This window comes from Convolutriloba macropyga, chromosome 9, assembly GCF_964194025.1.
Source record: "Convolutriloba macropyga chromosome 9, txConMacr16.3, whole genome shotgun sequence".
Lineage (NCBI taxonomy): Eukaryota > Metazoa > Xenacoelomorpha > Acoela > Convolutidae > Convolutriloba > Convolutriloba macropyga.
This window is the reverse complement of record NC_134476.1, coordinates 22,877,888-22,904,843: the sequence shown is the minus strand read 5'-3', so window position 1 is coordinate 22,904,843 and position 26,956 is coordinate 22,877,888. Positions and strand designations below refer to the sequence as shown.

The 26,956-nt window shown below is 34.6% G+C and overlaps 2 protein-coding genes across 3 annotated transcripts in view; one reads left to right on the top strand and one right to left on the bottom strand.

The window, feature by feature from the left end:
* Positions 1–26,956, top strand: part of LOC142345669 (uncharacterized) — a 710,383-nt gene that overhangs the window by 363,704 nt on the left and 319,723 nt on the right. The window lies entirely within an intron of this gene.
* LOC142346320 (uncharacterized) lies at positions 2,997–24,466 on the bottom strand. Its single transcript, XM_075398850.1, has 4 exons — positions 24,325–24,466; positions 22,491–24,110; positions 19,675–19,818; positions 2,997–3,329 (listed from the first exon to the last, which is right to left on the bottom strand). Exons 1-4 carry the CDS (start codon positions 24,461–24,463, stop codon positions 3,013–3,015), a joined length of 2,220 nt encoding a protein of 739 aa, XP_075254965.1. The 5' UTR covers positions 24,464–24,466; the 3' UTR covers positions 2,997–3,012.

The window sequence follows — 26,956 nt, the reverse complement described above, 5'->3', positions numbered from 1 at the left end:
CAAGTAATGCAACTGTAATCTACAGTATAGCGGATAATACAGTTCACAAAAGTTAACTGCAAAAACACAATATCCGGACAGATTTGAAACCGCTGAAACGAACTGGGCGGTGTAAAGTTTTCCTTGACTTTGATAGGAGAGCAGCCGTTACAAAAATATTGGCTGGAAAACGTCATTGCTTCTTTCTTCTATATCTCGAGTCTGCCCAGCCAAAGATTGCTCAAAAATGTTGTGAATAAAAAGTAAACTAATTTTCTGTTTAGTTAAAATTTAAAACTGCTCCTATTGACTAGATGCAAAATTTAGACAATAGTGACACGGATGTTGTATGGCCCCCTTGTACTTCCTTGGTCCCTGCAGATCTTTCTTGCCGTTGTTAACCGTTAAATAGTTCTTGCTTACCATGCATAAGACCATAAATGTTTCTTTAAGCTATTTGTAGGACCGTAAATGGATCTTGGAAACAATACTTAAGACTATAATTGGTTCTTGGAAATCATAAGTAGCACCATAAATGAAATTAATGGTTTCATCTGTTCGCTTTTCACTCCCTATCAATCTTGTATGAAATCTCTGGAATTATTAAAAAAACAATTTGTGGTTCTTAGAAACCATAGCAAGAACATATAAGAAATATTAGCTCTTCCTGAATGGAACCGTTTATGGTCTTACGTAGGGTTCTCAATAACCATTCATGGTCTTTTTGTGATTTCAAAGAAAGGCCAACCCGGGAGCGAACCAGTATGTACAAAAGCAATGTTTCTGCAATAAAAATAAACGATCTCAACAACAAAGGAAATTGTTCAATTCAAGAGCGTTACCAATAAAATCAAACACTAAACTATCAACTTCACATTATCCATAAGCAAAAAATATTATGATATTCATAATACACGCCGATCAATAAAAAAAATGATCGACGGTTTGTTGTTTTTTGGTAACGAGAACTTGCTTGCAAAAACGATAATAATCAGAAATGAACATTGAGGAATTTTAAAAGATACAAGAAAAAAGTTTTTCAGAACCATGAAAAAATTTCAAGCAGCATACCATACAAACAATATGTATGGTATCTCAAAACTATGATATATTTGGAGTAAAACAATATATAAAGCTCATTTCTTCTAATTCTATTTTCTAAATTTTGGAGATCTTGATGAAAAGTTTACTGAATATTTTGCTTGTCTAATAAGGTTATATGATGTTGAGTTAATCCGAAGACCACAATATGAAATACAACTTTCCAAAAATATCATTTAAGAAAAAATAAAGAAATTTCCGTTCGTACATCAGACAGTAGAAAACATTTTCGAAAAGCTAGGCATCTTATTAAGATCACCATAGTTTGTCTGAAACAGTCCTGGCAAAAGATCTTGAAGTACCTTCGGAATAATTTCAATAGAATGTAAATGTTTACAACGCTTGACGCTATCAAATTAAATTAATTGTTTTTTCAATAGAAAGGGATTCTTTTTGATAGGTGGGGCACAACATCTAGGAATTTATCACAAGTTTTAGTAAGAAAAGAACAAAAAAAACAATCATCAATACCCTGAAGACTGTTCCTTATTTTTTTTTAGAAAATATGGAAAAAAGAGAAAAAGAAGTTGTGCTGCATTTACGTTATCCAAAATATTTTTCTTGAAGATTTATAGATGTGTGGCATTTTTAAACTTTTAATTAAAGCGAAATTAGGTGCAAACCTCGGCACTCAAGTCATTTTCAACTCCACACACACACACACACACACACACACACACACACACACACACACACACACACACACACACACACAAACACACACACACACACACACACACACACACACACACAAAGGTTGTTTTTATGGCAAGTGATTCATTTAAACGAGAAAGACCGTCTTCGACCGACACTCGCTCTGAAAATAATTGGGACAGTGCTACCTCTCTGTGCCGTTGGATGGAACAAACAATGCTGTCATCATTCTTGTCCAACTGTAATTCGGTCTCCTTGATTTGCGTTCGGTTTATAATTTTTGCCTAAATTTTGGCCCAGAGACAAGTACAACAAAGATTTTAATTGATTCTTATTAAAATTACTGAGAATAATCTAATTGTCTGAATAAAATAAAGTCAATGGTTCTTCTATTTTTCATATTTATTTTGTACAAGAGACATAGGATCTTTTCCGTTTGTTCGGGGGGGGGGGCACAAACTGAAAAGATCCGGAACATATGCCACAAATTGCATTTCTCAAAATTGAGCAAAACAAGCACGTGCAAAACTAAAATGACAGAACTCTACAATGCCAGAGTACACAATGCCAAATATTGACATATGAGGCCAGAATCTAAATAAGTAAGTTCGTGTTTCGATAAATTCAGGATTGCGTCTCGAACCGCCGCGAGAATTAAAGCCAGATTGTTCCAGCAACTTCATGAATGTCGCGTAATTTTTATTTGAAACACGCAAAGCAAATATTTAAAATACTAGATCTGTGCAGGGCCAGTTTCTAAAGTGCTAAATTTTTCCAAATATAATGTCAGTTTTTGATGCGATATGTCTCTTTCAGGCGAAGATACGTGCTTCTTTTAAAATGGCTTCCAAATGACCGGTTAATGCCGAAATTGGTCACTGACTCCATCAGGGTCACATGACGGATACTTTAGCCAAATCAATAAAAAGAGTTTAAACAAAAGAATTAACAGGCAACATTTCTCTTTATCTGGTGTCAGATGATCAACTGAAGACATCTTATAATCCCCTTCATGCAGCGTCTTTATAGAAAGTTAATACTTCAACTTTTTTTTAAATCCGAGAAAATAATTTCCTTCGACCCAAAATTTTTTTTTCAAGAACGAATTAACCGCGACTAATTCGGATGTTCAAAAAACAGTTTGATTAATGAAAAGGCTACCATTTTTAATGAACAATGAAACAAAATAAGCTCGACCCATGACAAAAAATTTCTAAACTTGAACCAGGGTCTTACGCAATATAACTAATGTCAATGTCGACCCTCTGAAATCTTAAGTCACCAGATAAGATGAAACAATTTAGAGTTCAGATCAGTTGCTTCAAAGTTCCTGCATATATACTCTTCAGGAGTCAAGGCCAAATTGGAGGTCATTTCTTTGATGACGTCATGGAGTTCAATGATTTTCGTGCCGCTTTGACTGATCATCGATTCACGCAAGCAGTCTATAAGTGTCTTTTTTGAGGATAGGTCGTATGTTCCCTTAATACTCGAACTCGTAGATACCAAAACAGAATCTAACAACTGATGATTATATACGTCAATTCGCTCGTCTTCAACATTTTCATCAGTGTGATGATATTCTGTCGAAGCATCTGAAAAGGATGAAAGCATTATTAGAATTGTTGTCTTTTTATCGTGGTAAAATATCACAATAGATATATCGAAAATTTCACGATGCTACATTTTAATTGAAATGCTTCAGAGCTCAGCCTTCTATTAGGCAAGACAAATGTTCACTTGATTATCTTTGGTTTGCAACTCTATATCTACACTGATTATCTCAAAATATAAATAATAGAAAGAGGAGTAACAGCTTTGAACAAACAAGGAAGCTCGGTAATCTGCGTTCGCACATAATGTTGTGACCGCGCTCATCCAACTTTTTGACTTAATAGTCTAATAAAACTCAATAGCTAATTTCAAAGGTGCATAGTAGCAAAACTTAAAATACCACTAGATAGATCCTAAACTACAAAAAGTACTTGTCTTCAACTAAAAACCAAATGAGACTTGTCATAAAGGAACTAGATAACCGGCCTAATGAAGGATAAAAACGGGCGCAAATCAAAATTCACATTTTTTTAAATCGAATTACTTCTTAAGTCATAAAAATCATTAGCTTCTAATTAAAAATTCCTAATTTAGTTATTTATAAGTCATCATGTGATCTGACTGTAATGAGGTTAGGTTAGAGGACAGGAAAACACAGCAATTACAGGTACTAAAATACAAAAAAAATCAAAGATTTCAAGAAAACACAAAATATTGAGTCCACTAAGGTCATCAGTTATCGTAATTTTAGATATTATTCTCACAAATTCCTTTTATATTATTTTAATTAACATGTAAATGAAAAGATTTATATGTTTATTTGGCTCTCATTTGCAAACCAATGGGACATTAAAAAATACCACTCACAAAAATTTAGGAAAACGCATAGTGTCCAAGATATAAAATATCGGCTGCAACATAAAACTAGAAAGAGGTTGAAGTTTAGGCTCCAAGAAAGTACATGGAACCTCTCATTGATGACGCTAAGCTTCATATTGACAAAAAGAACAAATTGAAAATTTTATAAATATTGGAAGTGAATAAAATTTAAATTATCAAAACCATCAGCCATTAACTTGCCGAGTTGAATAGATTCCTTAACCCCATCCATTAAAAGGAATCAATAGGTATCTGTCATAAATCTTACCTCTAGATAAAAACAATTACAGGCAAAAACCAAAATGAAAAATGCGAGAGAAAAGTTTCGAAGATTTAAAAAAGTATTCAGTGAGACAAATGGATATTTAAAATTGATTCTCGGTTCAATAACAAGGGGACTTCTCAGCAATTTGATAACTTGACTTCAAAAATGTCAATTATTTTTAACTGACAAACAAAAATTAGTAAATTTAAATGAGAACTCGTAGTATCAGAGCCTTTAAAACAAGTAGCTTTAACGGAAAGCATTAAGCACATTAATTTATACCTCCAGTTGGAGCCATTGAAAATCATTCATTAACAATATTAAGTCTTATGACTACATAGAGACAACAAATAGACGCATAATTACATAGAGACAACAAATAGACGCATAATAAAAATATCAATAGAAAAGTGCCAGAAAATTGCCGACGCCACAAAAACTATACGTACAGGATGAACAACTGCATAAGTGGTATTTTAAACAGCAACAACGATTTTATAACCATTTCATTGACTGTTTCGAGCCTGTAAACTTTCACATTTTGAGATTCAATATATCATGTTGAAAATTGCGGTAGCTATTTTTCTGTAAAAAAGGAACGATATGTACAGAAAATATCTAGGAAAGATTGCCAGTTTTCATCTGGCATTGCAACACAAAGTTCCAGGGTGGAAGTTTCTTTGATTTCATAAAATGATCATATGTGATTTCATCCTGTCCATACTGGATTTTCTCAGTGTATATCCAAGGAAACCAAAGAAGTCTTGTATGATCTTTGTGGGATTGACAAGAAATCATCTTTGATACTAGTATTAATACAAAGATTCATCTATCTATTTTCCATAAATCTTGTACCATATATGTGTTTTTTAATTTTTTTTAATATCTATTCGTGTCGCATCACCTATGTGATTCCCCGGCATCACTCTGTGATCCGCCAAAAAGCCCAATGTAAAATATCGTTTGCAGAGTTGGGGATTATTTGATAGCGTAAGTCCAAATTGATAATTAAAGTTTTGATATTCTCTGAAGCAAGTTTATACCTATAAATACAGATTTTTTAAAGAAATATTTAAATTTTTTTTTTTTCAAATAACCTCAAATTCGTTCTCTGAATATGTTTAATTTGCAAAGATATTCTATGCAATATATTATTTAATATGTCCTCTGACTCCGTTATACGAGATTTTGTGGCACCAGTTAATGTTTTTGTGTTATATATGACCCTGCATTATTTCCAAGATTTTTTTTTTACTTCAAAAGAAAACAAAAATTATGCAGTATTTAGGCCTTGAAAGTTTAAGTACGATCCCTGTATGACTTCTAGGAAATCTATATAGATCCTTGCATGACTACCAAGAATTCTTTCAAATCATTTATGACCTAGAATGGTTAATAAGAATCATATACGACCTAGTACGAAACCAAAGAACGTTTTATGATAGGTGAACCGGGTTTAGTTGCACGCAAAGGCTGATCATTATGCTTCTATTGAGAGTAACAAAAGATTTTTCAAGAACTTAAACATCATAAAACTGATTTCTTGCGCCTTTCAGTTGCTCGGGCATTCTTTTTTTTAAAAAATGATATCATTGTCTTTAGTATGTATTTGTACTTGGGTCACTTGTTCTGGAAGTTAGATAAGTCCAGTTTCTGTTAATTATGTGTCGATTCGAAGGACAATTGAACAAACAAATGGATGAACCTTAATGAAAATTTCTTTCGACCGCATGCAGCGTTTTTGTACAATTTCGATTAGAATATTTACTTTTCCTTTTCAAGCGAAGAGAGCTAGAATTTAAAATATGTTATTGATGGTTTCATCTGGAATCTGTATGGCTATGTGATTTGGTCCTCGTGGGTCAAGCCAACAGTGAAGTGATAGCGAAAAGAGTGGACTGCAGTTACGGGGACTACACGAAAGTTAATTTGCGATTTATTGATCAAACAATTAAAAACAAATAAAGAATGGTTTTGCGTGTTCTCATCACTGTACGAGCGCAGTAGTCAAAATGTGTCAAAAAGCTGTATATTTTTTAAACATATATTAGGTGATTATAATAAGGTGCTCAAATTAGCGAGTAATTATTCGCAGCGGTAAAATGTCTCGCAATTTGAGAAAAATATTTAATAATTTGTACACCGGAGCGGCTCCCATGAAAAGGCCTATACATAAATAAGTTAAATTTGATTGTAAGAATCACTAAAAATAGCTGCAGATAAAGCACGACATTAAATTGATACACATGTTTGATTTAAGCATAAGAAAAAAAACAGCAGGACAAGTCCTGACGTACAATTCAAAGAATTTTCATTGACTAAACAGAAAACTAGACCCAGAACGGACTATGAAAGGATTGGTAAAACCATTTAGAAAAAAATCCGATCAAAAAAAACGAAAAAATAGTAAAAATCAAAGTCAAATTGCCGCATGTGAACAAAAAACACAAGCGAGAAACCGAATTTTTGTTCAACCACCGTTTTCTCACTGTACTTTAAATTTAGAGCGAAAAAAATTCACGCCGCAAAACCACTGCTTTTCTCGCCCCACTTCCTGTTTCGGCGTGACCAAAATCACTACACCAATTTGACTTCAAAAATCATGAAAATGTGTGAACAGATCTTTAAAAAAAAGACAGCGCCCCAATACAATTCAAATTCTTTGAAATGTAACTAAAAGCAAAAAAGTTTCAATTAACAATTCGTGCGTTGAAACGTTAAACTGAATGAAAAGAAAAAACAACAATGAATGATGAACAAAAGATTTGCTCTTGCTGTGATGGGTGATCAAAACCTGAAACAGAAACACGGGTTGAACAAATGGTCGTAACAAAAATCATGACGACGAAATAAAAAACATAGCCGGAAGAATTCCGGAAGCAACTCAAAGAGTCAGAAATTCACAAACAAAACCGTAATTGCAGCGAAAGCCATTACCAATTGTATTAAACCATTAACTCATTACCTCCTCAGGTCTGATCTAAAATTTGGTGACTTAAACCACTGTCACCAATAGAAACAAAACAGCAAATTTTTATATTATTAAAAATGTTTGGTAACGTTAAAAAATTCCGAAAAAATTAACACGGTCAAAAAACTGCTAGGCTGAAAAAACTGATAGAGCTAGCAATTGCCCCCAAATAATTAATTCATGATTCTAATCTCAAAGATCGCGAAAGCAAACGGCAGATAATACAGATAATAATCTTAGCAACTAAGTTAAATCTTTTCAAAAAAAGAATGCTCAAAGTTAAGAATCTGAAAACCACTACAATTACACTTCTAATCACTGCAATTAAGAAAAAAAGAGCATATACTTCTTCCTTGTACATACGCTAGACAACATGATTTCATACTAATTCAAAAATTAAATTGATCATAGAAAAGACATAAGCAGCAGAGGAATATTCAAAGGCAAATAATCGTTTAAATTAAAACCAAGGCCGGAAGAAGGTTGCAGTAACCATTATTAAGTGGACGTTTTGGAAAGGTCTCGCTAGCAGACTCTCAGTGTTGCCTTATGTTGAATGAAATCAATTGCAAATCAGGGAAAGGACGAAAATCTTAGAAAAAGCTGAAATCATTTAAATTTTAACAAATGACAAAATCAATATACCGAAAATAAATGTAGGTGCCAGCTCGAATCTAGAATGATACTAACTAGAATGTGAAGAAAAGGGACACAATGTAAGGAACACCGTAACAAAATGACATTCTTGATTTTTGAATTTAAAAAAATCAAGAAAAACAAATACATTTCATTATTAAGCATTCGAGACATAGAAAAGATAACGAGCCAATGAATAGAAAGATCTATCTTCTTGAAGGGAACTCAAAAAATGAAAAGTAGAAAAAAAATACGAAACATCGGAACATTTTGCAGAAAAAATGGTCAAAAAAACTTTTAAAACTGCATTTGTGAAAAAGTTTTAACTATTTTTCAAAAACCTAACGCCAAAAAACGATTGATTTTTTATTGAAACGAAATTAAAGTCAATCATGTTGCACAAAAAGACTATTTCTAGTAATTAAAACCGAAATACAAACAAAAAAACTTAAAAATCGGAAAAAATCAACCAAAATTGGATTCTCATATGTAAAATTTTATAAAACCAAATTGCATCGAGGTAGAAAGAGGCGTTGAGTATATGAATTATCAAAAAGAAGTTGCCATACTAACGGATTTCTGACAAAAAGACGGTTAAAAGATCCAAAAATGAAGAACTTAATAGAAAAAAGCCAAAAAAATAACTAAAAAATCAAGAACTATTTGCCAACTTTGAACTTGAAACGGATCTTCAGGCTCTGCAAAACACTGTGGTATCAATTTCCGAGGTTTACATTTCATTATTTTAAATTATTTCTACAAAAAAACCAAATTACAAGCAAAAAAACTGGGCCACTTAGACGAAAAAGCGGCTAAAAACGGTTATTTATATGTGCCAATCAGTCAAAAACTACTTTTCACAGTCAAAAAGTCATTCACTAAACGCGGCACATGATCAAAAAACTTCTCTCGCTCAGAAAAAATTAGTTCACACGGCAATTTTACTCACTTTCACTTTTAAGTCAAAACAGCGTCTGAACGAATAGTACTTCCGGTAAAAAAAACCTTAAGAAAACCAATACTCCTCTTCGAGTCGTAAAAAAACCAAAGAAGGCCAATAATAGCCCCAGCTATCGCTGTGCGGCTATTAATAAGATTTTTTCTTTCTGCAGTTAGCGTTTGTCATGGCTGTTCCGACTTAAAGGAATATGAACTCTGAAAATAAAAGTTCAATTGTTCTTGAAAATTTAAGGAAATTACATATATCATTCAATTAAAGTGCACTCATCAGAAAAACTCCCGAAGTTATCTGAACTTTAAAGGAAATATTTCTGGAAAATTCAGGCCTGCAATTTTACCTGATATTGTCTGAAAAATGCCAGAAATAATTTATCTGAACCACTCCTTTGATTTAATCAATTTCAGGTTTTCTTACCTGAAAATTTGTGATTGTCAATTCAACGTGACAAAAACTGAATCCCTACTTCAGAAACTGTTGTTTTTAGACGTACTCAATTGCCCGTATGTTCACTTTTGCTTAGACAAAATAACAAAAACCCTTTTGAAATTGTTCTTCGGTATTTTTCAGTATGTTCTGTTTATAAAATTTAAATTGGTCAGTATGTTCAGTTTCTTAGATTCGGTATGTTTGGTCTTCAAAGTATGTTATTTAACTATATGTCCAGTTTCTTCGATTCCACATGTTCGCTTTGAAACGGAAGAAATTGTTGTTGTAGTCGGATGATCATTTCAAGAGTCAGTGAACGCCATTTATTGAACTTTATTCCCATCATTGTTTTTCAGTTTTTCTTAGAATATATTGTATTCAAGAGGTACGTTTGAAAGTCCTGCGATTGAATATTATCATAACATTTGACTACATTATATGCAAAAAAAACTAATTTTTGTATGAAACGAACCCATGATTTTTTACCTTAAAAAACAAAAATACCAAAACAAATGAACTGAACATACCGAATCTGAGAGTTCAAACTTACAAAGTATTCTTTCGTTTGAAGCCAAAACATCTGTCATCAACATTGATGCCCAGTGGATTATTTGCCATATGTGCATTATTGCCCGATACTGATTCGACATGGTTAAGAAAAGTCATGCAAGTAATCAGCCATAACAACATCAGAAATCATGAAGAACAGTATATTTAACGAAAAATGAAATCTCAAAACTCTAAACCAGTGTATTTCTTTATTAATTCAAAAATCAAATCAATCTCACAAAGTTTCTAAGGCGGCCAATGTAACATTCTGGCGACCAACGAAAGAACGGACAACTAAAATTTCCTTCTCGAGTTTTTTTCTCGTGATCAGTGTAGAGAAAGAAATTTTAGACAAAGACCCATTCCAACCAACCCAACCCGAGGCAACCCATCTGGTACTGGTAGTTGATGATATTCGTTGATGTTCGGTAAGTTTTGGTAAGGCTCGGTAAGGCTTGGTAAGGTTCGGTAAGGCTTGATAATGTTCGGTAATTGTTGGTGAGGTTCAGTAAGGCTTGGTAAAGTTCGGTAAGGTTCGGTAAGTATTGGTAAGGTTTGGTAAGCTTGGTAAGGTTCGATCAGGTTCGGTAAATTTTGGTTTTCTTCAGTAGATTTGGTAAGGTACTCTAACGTTTTGGTAGGGTTTGGCAAACATAGGAAAGATAATGAGCCAACGAATAGAAAGATGTATCCTCTTGAAGAGAACTCATAAAAATGGAAAGTAGAAAAAATACGAAACATAGGAACATTTTGCAAAAAAAAATAGTCAAAAAAACTTTTAAGACTGCATTTGTGAAAAAGTTTTAAATATTTTTCAAAAACCTAACGCCAAAAAATGATTGATTTTTTATTGGAACGAAATTAAAGTCAATCATGTTGCACAAAAAGACTATTTCTAGTAATTAAAACCAAAATACAAACAAAAAAACTGCAAAATTGGAAAAAATCAACCAAAATTGTTTTCTCATATGTAAAATTTTATAAAACAACATTACATCGAGGCAGAAAGAGGCGTTGAGTATATGAATTATCAAAAGGAAGTTGCCATGCTAACGGATTTTTGACAAAAAGTTGGTTAAAAAATCCAAAAATGAAGAAATTAATAGAAAAAAGCCAAAAAAGTAACTAAAAATCAAGAATTATTTGCCAATTTTGAACTTGAAACGCATCTTCAGGCTCTGCAAAACACTGTGGTATCAATTTCCGAGGCTTACATTTCATTATAGCATCGAATAAAAATTATTTCTACAAAAAAACCAAATTACAAGCAAAAAAAAACTGGGCCACTTAGACAAAAAAGCGGCTAAAAACGGTTATCTATATGTGCCATTCAGTCAAAAACTATTTTTCAAAGTCGAAAAGTTATTCACTGAACGCGGCGCATGATCAAAAACGTTCTCTCGCTCAGAAAAATTGAGTTCACACGGCAATTTTACTCACTTTCACTTTTAAGTCAAAACAGCGTCTGAACGAATAGTACTTTACGTACTTTCTGAACGAATAGAACGAAACCAAGAGACAGCCAATAATAGACCCAGCTATCGCTGTGCGGCTATTAATAAGATTTTTTCTTTCTGCAGTTAGCGTTTGTCATGGCTGTTCCGACTTAAAGGAATATGAACTCTGAAAATAAAAGTTCAATTGTTCTTGAAAATTTAAGGAAATTACGTATATCATTCAATTAAAGTGCACTCATCAGAAAAACTCCCGAAGTTATCTGAACTTTAAAGGAAATATTTCTGGAAAATTCAGGCCTGCAATTTTACCTGATATTGTCTGAAAAATGCCAGAAATAATTTATCTGAACCACTCCTTTGATTTAATCAATTTCAGGTTTTCTTACCTGAAAATTTGTGATTGTCAATTCAACGTGACGAAAACTGAATCCCTACTTCAGAAACTGTTGTTTTTAGACGTACTCAATTGCCCGTATGTTCAATTTTGCTTAGACAAAATAACAAAAACCCTTTTGAAATTGTTCTTCGGTATTTTTTAGTATGTTCTGTTTATAAAATTTAAATTGGTCAGTATGTTCAGTTTCTTAGATTCGGTATGTTTGGTCTTCAAAGTATGTTATTTAACTATATGTCCAGTTTCTTCGATTCCACATGTTCGCTTTGAAACGTAAGAAATTGTTGTTGTAGTCGGATGATCATTTCAAGAGTCAGTGAACGCCATTTATTGAACTTTATTCCCATCATTGTTTTTCAGTTTTTCTTAGAATATATTGTCTTCAAGAGGTACGTTTGAAAGTCCTGCGATTGAATGTTATCATAACATTTGACTACATTATATGCAAAAAAAATAATTTTTTTATGAAACGAACCCATGATTTTTTACCTTAAAAAACAAAAATACCAAAACAAATGAACTGAACATACTGAATCTGAGAGGTCAAACTTACAAAGTATTCTTTCGTTTGAAGCCAAAACATCTGTCATCAACATTGATGCCCAGTGGATTATTTGCCATATGTGCATTATTTACCATCTGTGCCCGATACTGATTCGACATGGTTAAGAAAAGTCATGCAAGTAATCAGCCATAACACCATCAGAAATCATGAAGAACAGTATATTTAACGAAAAATGAAAACTCAAAACTCTAAACCATTGTACTTCTTTATTAATTCAAAAATCAAATCAATCTCACAAAGTTCCTAAGGCGGCCAATGTAACATTCTGGCGACCAACGAAAGAACGGACAACTAAAATTTCCTTCTCGAGTTTTTTTCTCGTGATCAGTGTAGAGAAAGAAATTTTAGACAAAGACCCATTCCAACCAACACAACCCGAGGCAACCCATCTGGTACTGGTAGTTGATGATATTCGTTGATGTTCGGTAAGTTTTGGTAAGACTCGGTAAGGCTTGGTAAGGTTCGGTAAGGCTTGATAAGCTTCGGTAATTGTTGGTGAGGTTCGGTAAGGCTTGGTAAGGTTCAGTAAGGCTTAGTAAAGTTCGGTAAGGTTCGGTAAGTATTGATAAGGTTTGGTAAGCTTGGTAAGGTTCGATCAGGTTCGGTAAATTTTGATATTGTTCAGTAGATTTGGTAAGGTACTCTAACGTTTTGGTAGGGTTTGGCAAACTTTGGTTGGGCTCGGTAAAGCCCGGTAAGGTTTGAAGGACCTGGTAGGGTTTTGTAATGTGCCATGAACTTTGGCAAGATTCGTTAAATTTGGTTAAATTTTGATTCATTAGTTTTGGAAGGTAATTGTTAACCGGTAGCTACATAAACATGTTTTGGCCTTGAGTTTTGGTAAGTTAAAAACGATACTAACAGAAACTAAAATAATTTCAAAGCTCTAGCTCACATCGATAAATCAGAGTGAATGGTTCTTACTCGAACCGGAGAATCAACAAGAGTTAAACATCAGGTAAAGTCTACAAGATAACAAATACTAGTAATGGGTGAAAACGAAGAATCCTCTGTTGATCCTCATTTGAAACACATTAAAAAGCAAAAGCTAATGTTTGAAAGCGAAATTGAATCTTGCATCGAAATTTTTGTATCAAGAATCGATTCAGGGGAAGACACTGAAACTCTAGAAGAAACAATGAGCGAAACTAAAGAGCTGCAAGAGAAAATTGACAACTCTGTTCAAGAGCTTTTGGACATCTCGCCATCAGAAGACGCAGATGCGCTCTGTTCTCAACTTAGCAAACTAATATTCAAGATTCGAATGACAATCGCTGCTCTCCACAAACAAATTAAAGAAACTCAAAGCGCAGAAATAAGCAATGTTTCATCAGGATATTTAAGGGTAACATTTGATAGTAGCAGCAATAACCCAAAAATTCTTAACACTAACAGGACCTCTACATTTTTCTCAGCATCCGCAGGGAGTGTAGCGTCGGGTCAACTTGTTTCGTCGGACTCTGCAGCGCCCATTAGCTCATTTCAATCCAATTCCATTTCGCCACGTCTAATATGGAATCCAGTATTGGTTTCTCATCGGCTAATTCATCTGGAAGTCCTAATCACAGCGCCTGCCTTGTCTTCGGAACCGTTTCTCGCTTTTTCAAACAATAGTTCAGTCAACCAGGACACCTCATATCATATTTCGAACAACAATTCATCATGGATATTCCTTCCAAATCAACAATTCTCAGATCCGTCGGCGTCCGCTACACTTGGCTCTGCTTCATATCAGAACCCCATCTCCATGTCCACTTGTTTCCAAAAATCTGTGCCTAAGTTGCAGGCAACAAAATTTGATGGCAGTTCGCTTGACTGGATGAACTGGTTCGACATTTTTCAAGCCACAGTAGACCGTTCGCCTATGTCATTATCAGAAAAGATGATACATCTTCAATTGCTATAAACTGGAGAGGCAAAGTCTTTAATAGATGGATACGGCTGCAACAGTAGTCTGTATGTCCCAGCGTTGAACAGTCTTGAGGAACACTTCGGATATCCAAACCCGATAGTACGTGCCTTTCTTGATAAACTCTCACAGTTCAAACCACCTAATCCAATTGTCCCTGAAAGTTATACCCAATTTTCAGCCTTTCTCCTGACCCTAATTGATACATTTCAACAACTTGGATTAAAACACGACATCCATTCTACTACAAGTCTCAATCAGGCATTAAATAAATTTCCGACACCAGTCCGTCTGGACTGGAACAAGAATTTACTCAAAAGTTTTCTCTCCAACCGTCTCTTAAAGACCTTTTTGATTGGTTATCAATCTACGCAAAGGCTTGTAGAAGTTTGCCAGCGCCAATATCTGTAACACGACTCAGCCATGGAAAATCAACCTTTGCACTGAAGTATTGTTTGTATAACAACAACTCGGCATTTCAGAATCCAATAGTATTCCATTAGAAAGGAGCGTGTTTGTTTAACACCAGAGTGACTATTAAATACACGAGTATTTTCGAACAGCAGCTTAACGATTGGGTTAACCCCGTCAAAAATTAACGGATGGCGAGCAGTTTCTAAGACCATTTCCTTAGAAAACCGACCTTTGGCGCGGAGTTCATTCCTCCCATTAACAAAAGGACAGAGTGTCTTTAGAGGGCTTGACGGAAGTATCTGCTTGCTTTTTGTAAGCCAGTGTGTGATGTGCGAGCGATTAGCAATTGCTCTGTTTTTTCAAACGATCGAGGAAGAAGAAACAGTATGCTGCAATTCTAAGCGGACGATTCCAATTGCTGAAGCGTGCAATGTCGACGGGACATTTAATTGCCGAGTGCAGATTGGTTTGCAGCGCATGAACAATGAAAACGTTTGAGTGTTGTGCTTTCAAGGTGTCCTGATATGGCCCGTCACTTTTTTGTAAATGAACAAAGGAAAGACCGTTGAACCATCAAAAACTGTAGTTCACATGTTTAACTTCATAGCCTCTTGAGACATCATCGGCTGGATTTTCAGCTGAGGTGATGTAATTCCGGTCATGTGCTGTTGATACATCAAGTACCTCCGCCAACCTGTTAGCAACAAATATACGATGACTTATCTCTGGGGTTCTGAACCAATAAAGAACTGTTGTACTATCAGACAAGAAAACTTTTTCCTTTAAGTGAATGTCGTGCTCTTCTCTCAAGAATTGTGCGAGCTGAGCTGCGTAGGTGGCGGCTTGCAACTCGAGATTTGGAAATGTCATTCTTCTGATTTGAGCTACGCGGGATTTTTCCCATGATGAATTTCACTGGAACAGTTTCATTCAAGTATTCAATCCTAAGATACAAAACTGCTGAGAGTGCATAATCCGACGCGTCTGAGAACATATGGATATCTTTTTCTTTTATTGCTTTGTTAATGAATAAACAGTGAGGTAATGAAACTTCGCGGAAGTCTAGTATTTCATTTTGCAGTTGAGTTAGATCTGCAAATTCATTTAGATTCATTGGTTTGTCCCACTTTGGTCCATGATTCCAGGCGGCCTGTAGACTTTTGCGAACTCGGATGGTGAGTTGTGCCATGAAACCTAGAGGATCAAAAATGGATGCATTAAACCGCAGAAATTTTCTTAGTGTTACCACAGTGTTATACAAGGGAAACTTTTTGAACAGTCTTTTCTCGATTACATAAATGTCTGTTTATAAATTTCACGGTAATCCGAGGACCATTTGAATTTGAGCTGAAGCTTCGTTTGCGTTTAAAAGTTAATCCCTACTGACTTGTTGCAAAAGTGCTGTCGAATTACTGACTTGTTTCAAAAGTGCTGACCTGTTGGTGAGAATAAAACCCCTGAGGGACAGGCAAGCTTTAGTGCTGCTCATTATGTTTACAGCTTTTTCAACGTCGTCGGTGGAAATATACAAATCGTTCATGTATATATTGCGTTCAACAATATGGAAAACTTCGGGAAAATGTTTCTGTTTATCTTTCGCAGAACGACGTATAACGTTCGATGCAATGCAAGGCGATGACGTTGCACCAAATATGTGGCTAGTGTATTCTTATTCTTCTTTTTCGCCGTTGTGATCCCACAAGAAACGAAGACATGAACGGTCTGAGGGAGCAACTTTGACTTTCATAAACATTTACTCAATGTCGGCGGTTATTTTGATACGATTTTTTCGGGTGTTTCCCATTATAGCCCCTCATGAAAAAATATCCCCACATTATTGTATAATTACCATGTTTGGGGGAAGGGGGCTAATGTTTATCTGACAACTAAGCTGGGATGGCTATAATGGGAAAGACTCACTTTCTATGAAACGCAATACAATCCCAACAAAATTGCTGAGCAAGTTTGAACCTTTCAACAGATTTGATTGGAGAGATTGGCCTGGAAAGATGCTGGATGCGTTAGTCACCCGTCAAATTTTTTCGGGCTTACTTTCATTTGAGACCGGATGATGAGGTATAAAAGAAGCGAACTTTTTGTCGTCGGTACCAGGATCAATTTTTACAACATATCCGTTTTGCAAGTCTTTTCGCAAAGTCTCTTCATATGTTTTTAATACGGCTTCATGGGAAATTCTGAATTCTGCTTTTAGCTGCTTGATTTGTTTCTGAGCAAGAAATCTGTTATTCGGCAATTTTGCTTCCTCTTTCCACAAGAGGAGAACTTTGTAATGAACATCCTTGAAATAATCTGTTTGTGGATTGTAAAAATTCCAAAGCCTTTTCATCGTTCTTGAACAGTGCTTTTTTCTTTGATGCAATGCCATAACTTCCGATCTTGCTCCAATCCAGAACTTTGGTGAAAAATTAGTTGTCCAATTGGCCATGGGAACAAATTTGTTTTCCGAGAACTGTATTTTGCTCATCTGCAATTATGTTGATCTTCCGGCACAAGTCCAACTTAATGGGTCTTGACAGCCCAAGGTGTATTTTTCGGTCCTCTAACTATCTCACTGTAGTGGATTAGTCCATGGTTATCAATTCCAATGACTATAAACACTTGATTTTGTTTGACATTCGGAAACGTGATGGTGTTAATGTGATGAAACTTACTACAAATTTTGTAAAGCTCACTGTTTTTAACTGGGTCATATTGAGATCTGGTACTGCTAGCACATCGATTAAAACTACTGAGCTATTCTGAGATCTGTATGACTTGATTTAGACAGAAACTTGAGAACAGTCTATTTCTCTAATTGTATGGTAGCCATTGATGGGCATTTTAGCGACTGTGTTCGTGTCCAACTCCAATTCTGATGCTGCAGATGTATGCAGCAAGCTTTGACAACTTCTTTTGTCTAGATACGCATAGGTATCAAGAGTTTTTACACCATTAGAGATTTCAACTGGAACAAGGGCTACTTGTCCTGTTCCATGTAATTGAACGGATTTAACGGCCGATGGCGGCTTCATTTTCTGATTATACACCAAAGCTCTCATGGAGCAGAGTATAATGCTTTCGACCAGAATTGCCAGTTCGACAAACATTTTTTGAATTGCAATGTTGAACATGATGATTGCCAAAGCAGTTGAAGCAAAGTTTTGAGTTTTGACAACATCGAATAAAGCAAACATAGCGACAGATTTATGTGTGGAAAACCGAACATACGAACCTTTCTTATGTCTTTCTGTTCGGTCTTCTGGACTAAGGTGATGCTAAAATGCCGTGGATAGGTCTCTATTTTAGCGACATGTTTGAGGTATTGTTGCAGTCATATTGAACAAAATCAATTAATTTTGTCTGTTCCTGTATACATGCAAAAAATTATAGATGAAAATTACGCAACCTAAGGATCTGGTGAGGATCACGTTTCCGTGCATATGGAAAGTGCCTTAAAAAAACACTTACATCCCAGGCCGAAGTATCAACGCTAAGAAACGCAAATTTATGTAATATTGGCCTTGAGTGCGTCGAATTTATGTAAGATTGAGGCTTGCGCGTAGATATTACATAAATTCAACGCATTCAACGCCAATCTTAAAAAGTTTGCGCTGAATATAGGATTAGTTCTTGCACGTTTTGTGTTTAGTTTAGCGTAGATCTTTCATAAATTCAACGTTTTCAACGCCAATCCTACTTATTATTCATTGAAATTAGCGTAGATCTTACGTTTTTTGCGCTGACTTTAGCGTTGATCTAGCATATTTTGCGTTGAAATTAGCTTGGATCTTACATATATACAACGCTTTCAACGCAAATCCTACAAACTTTGCGTTGCATTTAGCATGAATCTTACAAATTTTGCGTTGATTTTAGCTTAGATCTTACATTAATTCAACACATTCAATCAGAAACCGGTTGCAAGTAAGAGGAATTAGAAAGAGTTGAAAGAAGCGAAAAGTAGAGCAAATTATGAACAAAAACTGAATAAGATCTAAGCTGATTTCAAAGCAAAATTATGCAAGGGCAGATTTAAATTCAGCGCAAAATTGTGTAAGATCTACGCTGAGAAACGCCAAAAATATGTGAGACGCGATGCTACAGTCCGATCAGTAAAAATTGCGGCTCCAAAGAAAAGTAAGGTTTTGTGGCTTAGTGGTAGAAGAGGCGACAATTAAGCAGGAGTTCAGTGGTTCGAATCCCATACGCCGAGCTTCACGCTTTAACTTTATGTAAAATCCACGCTCAATATGTAAGATCATCGCCAATTTAAACAGAAATTATTTAAGATCTACTCTAAATTCAACACAAAATATGCAAGATCTACGCTAAATTCGACGCAAAATATGTAAGACCATCGCCAAATTCAACAAAAAATATTTAAGATCTACGCTAAATTCAACACAAAATATGCAAGATCTACGCTAAATTCAAGGCAAAATATGTAAGATCTACGCTGAATTCAACGCAAAGTATGCAATATCTACGCTAAATTCAACGCAAAATATTTAAGATCTACGCTAAAGTCAACACAGAATATGCAAGATCTACGCTAAACTCAACGCAAAATATGTAAGATCTACGCTGAATTCAACGCAAAATATGTAAGATCTATGTTAAATTCAACACATTCAACGCAAAAATATGTAAGAAAATTGCGGTGAATTTTCCGACTTGTCAACGCTAGTTACCGCTGATCTTACATAAATTTGGCAAAATTCCTCGGCCCGGGCGTGAATCAATTTCTGTAATTTTTTCTAAGCTCTTTCTAAGGTGAATGGAAAGTTAGCAGAAAAAAACCTGCTTTTATATGTCACCAAATATTGATTTTTTTTAAAGTAAAACATGTCTGTTAAGAGCACCCCAACCTTGTATGCTTATAATGGAAATAAAAGATGTTAGCTGTAAAACGTTGCTTTGAGTTTATTATAGTATGCAGCCATATGATCAGTCGGTCAACCTGATGTATCCAGGTGTAGGCACTCTCCTAAGACAACTGTCTCCATGACAATCCATATCAATGGAGGCTCAACTCCTGTCAATTGATCTGACAGTTTCTTTTGAATATCTTCTTTTGATAGACAGTAGCCACCAGAACCAGAATCTGAAAAAACCTTTTGTGTTTTTTAAATAATATAAACATAGCAGGCAGATTGCCAGAAAATAGCCGCAAGAGCTTCGTAGATCTGCAGTCTCAAAAAAACAGCAAAGAAAGACAGACCAAAAATTACTCTTTTCAATACAGGATGAGTTGTTATTTTTTGACTTAGAATCTGTATAAGGTATTGCTGCTTCAATTAGCTGCATTGAGAAAAACCTTGCTTTAGAGTGACACACATTCACTTGCCCTTATCTTTTTGAAAGTATAGAAAAAACAATTTTAAAGGTGGGAATTCATTTTTGAGAGTGAAGTATGTCACGTGTGACCCAAAAATTTAATCATGCGAATTCAAAATTTGTAAAAGTAAAGCTAGCAGAAATTCATATGTTTAATAAAATCAGTTACACTCTAAAAAAAAACTTTAATAAATTCACAGGAAAAAGACAAAAATTATTAGTTCAAATCGATAATTTTCAAATTAGAAAAGCAGGGCGAATAAAGTAATAGGTTTTAGGAGAATGTTGGAAAGAAACATGCTAGATTCTGGAGAATACATACATTGTGAAGAAGGTTAAAAAAAACTAATTTGCAATTTCTGAAAAATAAATGAAAATGAATTGGAAACTCTAACAAAAAATATTAAATTAAAAATGAGGCAAAAACATGGATTTCTTGTTTTTGAGCAATCAAAAATTAAGAGCATTACCTAGTTTTCTTCCTGTCTTGGTATGTAGTGAAAACAGCTCAATTGCGAACTAGTAAAATAGCGAATTTAGCGTAGATCATCCTCATCTTGCGTTGAGATTTGCGTAGACCTTACATAAATTCAACTCATTCACCGCTAATATTACATATTTTGCGTTGATTTTTAGGGTTAACCTTACATATTTTTTTTATGTAAGGTTAGGAGCATTACCTAGTTATCTTCCTGTCTCGGTAAGTAGTGAAAAACAGCTCAATTGCGAACTAGTAAAATATTTTATTTCAAAAAATGTTCAAGAATGGTAAAAATTCTCGCTGAATTTTAAAAATCAATTGGCATCAAAACGAAACCAAAAACACCGACGTTGCACAAAAGAGAACTTTTTATAGTAAATAATCTCAAAGTGGTAACAAAAAACTTAGAAAATTTCGACAAAAACCGCCGAAAACGGATTAGTATGTGTAGTCTTTTATATAACAAAAACACCTCACGTCGAAAAAGGCATCCAGTTAAGGAATTATCAAAAAGCGTTGAATTATTTACTAATTTGGGCTAAGAACGTTGACTCAAGAGCCTAAAATGAAAAAAAAATGAAAAAAGCCAGAAATTGAACAAAAAAAGTGAAAGATTCGCAAATTTTGAACTTGAAACGCAATATTGAGCCATCAAAAACATTGTGGCATTCAATTCAGATGATTGCATATTCATGCAGCATCAATCAAAATTAATTTCAACCAAAACCAAGTTACAATAAATTATTTAAAAAAATTCGGGGCGAAGTGGAAGAAAACACGGCTTAACCGTCATATATATGCGCCAATCTCTCAAAAACTTTTTTCAATGTCAAAAGTTATTCTGAACGTAGCGCAAAAATACTGAAAAAATACTGAACAAAAAAAAGCTGAACAAAAAAATTCTCTCGCTTGGAAAAAGTTAATTCACACTGCAATTTTACTCAACCTCACTATTAGGTCAAAACGCCGCCAGAAAAAAATCACTTCCGGTTTTAAAAAAAAACATAAGAAAACCAACACTCCTCTTCGAGTCGTAAAAAACCAAGAGAAGGCCAATAACAGCCCCAGCTATCGCAGTGCGGCTATTAATAAAATGTCATTGTCCTGACCACATTAAGAGGGAGAAGTAACTACATGATCAACGGGTTTTTTCGTTCAGTCAATTTTGGGCGAAGGATACATTTGAAGTAGAAACAAATGAGTGGGATCATCGGAACGCTCATTGATTGAAGATTTGAGACTTGAATTGATTTTTTTAAACCATTTTACCCGTTGTTATTTTTTCGCTTTTTCGCTATCAGCAACATAAAATCAACTTTTTCTGTTCTCAATAGCTAAATACTATGATTTTATTACTAGTTTCAAACAACAATTGCGTGTTTTAATATAAGGTCACGTGTTTTCTAATATGAACAGTCTAATTTTCAAAAACTTTTTGATGTTCATGAGATGACATTTTATCTCGTTTCGTTTTTTTTCGCTGTTCTTCCGTAGCATTGGTGTTTCTGCTAATAAATCTGAGCGAATCTTAGTGAACTTGAAAATAATAACGTGAGTTGTTTGAATAAACTTAATATAAATTTGAGTCAAAGAGCTATTTTTTGCTGAATTTAAACACATTGGTGCTGAATTTAAGTTCTTGACATCATTTGTCGCAGCAAATTGTATGAGTTTTTGAACAATCAGGACACATTTTTCGAGATCATTTAACGAATCATATTTAAAACTGAAAAACCTAAATAAAGTAGACTGGGGTTAACAAAACTGCATAATCCAAGCTTTGTTCCCTGAAAGACCTCAGTATTTGAACTTTTGTTTGAATGCTTTCGTAGTTGTAAAAAGATGCGTTCAGCTTCTTTCTGCGAACGCTTTTTCTTTGAAAGTGATATCAATAATTTTGCTTATATAGGAGCTTTGCAAGAACAGTTCTATGGAAGAAAAAAGGAATGAAAATTTACCTGCAACTTGCCTCACCACAATTACATAGCTTTGAGGATCCAAATTGTTCTCGGGTTGATTTGCTCGCAAATTGAATTCCAAATTCATGTTCTCAGCATTACACCCAATAAAAGCATGTTCTTCTACTTGAAATCGTACAACCAGTAGGTCTTGCAAGCGTTCGTAAGATTCTTTGAGTCTGTTTGAAACGCTTTGCAAATGAGACGAGCCTGGACTCAAATTTATTTCCAAGTAGAGAAATTTTACTGTATCGAATTTGACTTCGATTACTTCACATATGCTGGTGATTGAACTTGCATTTGACCAAGTATCAATTAAACTACACTTGTCGTACAGGGAGGGCAAATAAAAACTTGAGGCTAATCGCATTTTTTGATATTCTTCCGGCAATCCCAATTCTTTGTAAAAGTCATACTGAAGTTTCAGCGATTTGTCATACCACACAACTTTTCGACCACTCGCGCTTTCGGCTAAAGCATTCATAGCTATTTTCAACATGTTAATATTGTTACGAATTAGTACGTAGTCCCTTTCATTAGCAGCGTTCAATAATCCTAACTCAGCGGTTAACCGAGCAACGTTCAGAAGCTCTTCGAAATCAAACGGAATAGTGAATTTTGATTTGCCTTTTAAAAAATTTGCGCAAAATAGCAGAATTTTTTCATATTTTTGCATTTTGAGGCAAACTTCTAAATATGTAGCGGCTATGTCCAGATTAGCAAATTCCAGGGAACCCAAAACGCTTTTCAGGCAGTTCTCTTCGAAAATAGAAATTAATTCGGTGCCGTATTTTTCTTTCATTTGCGCATCTTCCGTCTTACTGAACAAGTTGTAGTTCATATGGATTAAAAACGTGAAAAATCTGTGGTGTTTAGCAGCCGAAGGTTCGTTTTGCTGTAGTTCAGACCATTCACGCTTCGCAGATGCTATCATGTCCTCGATAAACTGAATTTGTTCAGTTTTAAAGTAAGTTTGAGATGTGTTCAAACGAACTACGGCTTGATACTGCAAAGCAACTGCTTTCATAACAGTATTCGGCTCGTTTTCCAACATTTTTGAGGCGTAAATGTCCGTTTGGATGACGTCATTTTGTGCGATAGGTATTTCAATGATTTGATGGTAGAAAATAACGAGCCGGTGTTTGACAAACGAGTTTTGGTTATGTTGAGGATATTTATCAAACATTTCTTGTAATTTTGCTAAAATTCTGTTTTTCATTTCAGTTTCACCGAATCGGGATAAAGCTGCTAAGTAGACCATTTCTAGGTACATGTTTGCGGTGAAACAGTTTATGGTGTTGTTATCACAGTTTTTATTAAGATTTTTTGAAGATTTGTATAACTTTTTGATAACTTTTAACGCGTTGTCGTCCTGTTGCAAAATGAGAAGTCTTATTTTGATTATTATGTACTTCAATTCTGCGTGTAGTGTGTGATCTTTCAGACTATTTTTGTCAAGTTGAGGTAGGAGCTCTTCCGCTAGAGTCAAGTATTTTCTCCCAAGTTTTTCCCCGTTAGCATCCAGTAGTCGCATTTGGTCGGCGCACAAAGCGAGATGCAGATTATCAAGGAACATGAAAAGGCGGGCATCAGTATCCGAGGGTGATAGTGTCTGGCCATCTAAAAATTGACAACCTGTAAGGCCCAGAATTATCTACATCACATCACACCCCTGCCATCGTTTTATATTTTCTCGTTACCCCCCCCCCCCCCCCTCCCTCAACCCCTCCGCCCTCCACGATATCTCTTCTACTCATGTCTTTTGCACTATTTTTTAATGAATACATTTTGATATAAATAGGAAAAGGTTGGAGTATCTTTTTCATTTACTAACCCTTTGTGATTCTCTCCAAATGCAACTTGACTAAGTTGAAAGCCTCGCTTGCGCTAGCAGCAATTTTCTCCGATATTTGGTTATAAAACTCAAACATATAATCATGGTTTAAATCGGTATCAAAAAAATCTGCGCTCATTTTGCTTAGTTGAATCAAAACGCTAAAAATAAAAGCAAAATTGTAAGCAAAGTATTTGTATTTGAAAGCAAAATAACCGTTTATTAAACGCACACGTTCTGTCGACAGAGTAAAAAAACTGCTTAAAAAACGTCTGTTTTTACCATTACTGTTATAATGCTAGAAATGTACGTTTCAAAGACCAGCTAAAACGCAATTTGACAATAATAAACAACAACAACTTTTCTTATACATGTTGAAAAAAATATTGTTTCAAAGGTGTTCTCAATTAAATTTACGGCGCTTAAAACAAAAATTATACATCATTACTCAACAATTGCCGTTTTCCCAAAAGCCGTTAACTCCCGGAAAATAAAAGCAAATACAAAATGACGCAAGTTTTTAGGTATTTTAAACCAAGTTTAACTCTTATGCGCTCTCTCTGTCCTTGAAATTAGTTGAACGGCAAGCTATTGAACGCAAACCAATGATAATCCAAACACTTGCATTTTTCTCTTTTCCAACATCTTGGTTAAAAATCACGCATTCCAGAGCCCATTTTGTTATGACTGAATTGAGATCTTGAAAATGAAGCAAATTCAGTTCATGAAGCGGAGTTACAGTTCTATTCGGAAAGAGTTATACTCGAGCAAATTAATTTAAAGGTTTCACAAGTCAATTTTTCGTCGGTAAAAATTGCCTTCTCTTCAAAATTCTTTTCAATTAATTACGCATTATATCAAATCTTAAGGATTGTTTTGACAAATATGCATACATATGCGTCGATGCATAGAATTGCTAAGAAATTCACAAAAAAATTTAGCAAAGAGGTGAGATATTAGCTAACCAGATGTCCATGTTTTCAGGTGATACTTCTTATAGAAGGAATACAAGAAATTAACACTGTTCTTCGTGCTTCCAAAAACATTTAATAGTGGTCAACTTTCAGTTCTCAAAAAAATTTTGGCGCAGTTATAGGTTTATAATAATGATCACCCTGTACTTTTATGCACATCGCAAATTGTATAGATGGGAAAACTACCAATACTGTGCGGTAAAAAAGCGGTGTTGTGTGAGAAAGGAAGCTTTGAAAGACGGTATGCCTAAAGTTTGTGATTTGTTTACTTAAAATAACAGTGGCAATTTGGGTAATCTAAAATAATTTAGGGGCAATGAGACATTAACTTGATGTTCATCCAAGGTAAAGCTTTTTCTACGACCATTTGCAGTTTATAATTCACTATGAGCTAGCATAACTACAAAGTAAAGTCGATCATTTGGTACATTTTACCTCCACGTCATAACAAATGCAAAAAGGGCCCTTGAGTGTTTGATATTGCGACAAGGGGAGGACTACATTAATTGGTAAATACTATTATTCAATAATTAAATTACCATTTAATTACTATGCAGTAGACAAGAGTAGTTTTTACCATAACAAAAGTCTCCAATTGGTATTATCTTTTTCAATGCATTTGTCTCAGAACTCCACATATTAGTGCAGTATAAAGCAAAATTCAGTTTTGGGGTGGGAAGGGCTCACTAGTTAATTTAAATAAATTTTCTTGATTATCAAAACCCACTTTGTTGGACTAGACGATCGGTTGATTACTCATTTCGGCTCTTTTTCTGTACACGACTGGTTGTCAAGCAATCTTTGTTTGAAGTTATTGTTTAATGTTTTCTTTTATTTCGACTTTTACTAATGTTCTTTCCACAATTACAACTCTACAGATTTCTTTGCATTTTTTAGCCGTACTATTCTTCTTGGTATGTTTTTTTGGTAGTCCGCAATTTGGCACCCTCTCAATTCGCCGTCTTTATAATGAAAATAAAATTACACAATATTTTTCAACCAAGTAAAAAAATTGCCAAGATTAATGGCTCCTTGAAATTAAAAGCAATTAAACAAACAAAAAATGCAATGAATTCTGAAATGAATTGAGTTTTGACGCTTGTATGTCCACTTTGGAACTTTAAACTAGTCGTATTGCTTGTATTAAAAGCAGACCAAAAACATTGCAATTACGCACAGTTTTATTTTTCCAAAAATTTGACAGAAAATGCCGTGGTCAGTGGTCAGCATCAAGCAAACTCAAGCCATTTTCAATTCATGAATCGGCAATATCAGTGTCTTCGGAAAAACTAAAAACAATTATGACACTTTCTAGCTTGTAAACATTGACTTCTCATCAATATTATTTTCAATTAATTTGGCAAAAAGTCAAAATGGAGTAATTTTTGGTGGCGACACTATAAACATATGCTTTGCTGCATGAAATTGCGAAACATTAGGCATAGAAATCTAACCAAAGAGGTTTTAGCAAACGGAATACCAATCATTTCAGGTAATGTTTCCAAAAAGACAAGGAAAATAAAGTCTGTTCTTCTTGATTCTGAACTCCATTGCCAATCTTCAACTTCCGCACTAAAAGTTCTTTGGTGCAATAATCCGTTTGATGATGAGCAACCTTCTCCTTTTATGCTAATGGCAAATTGCTTACATGTGACTAC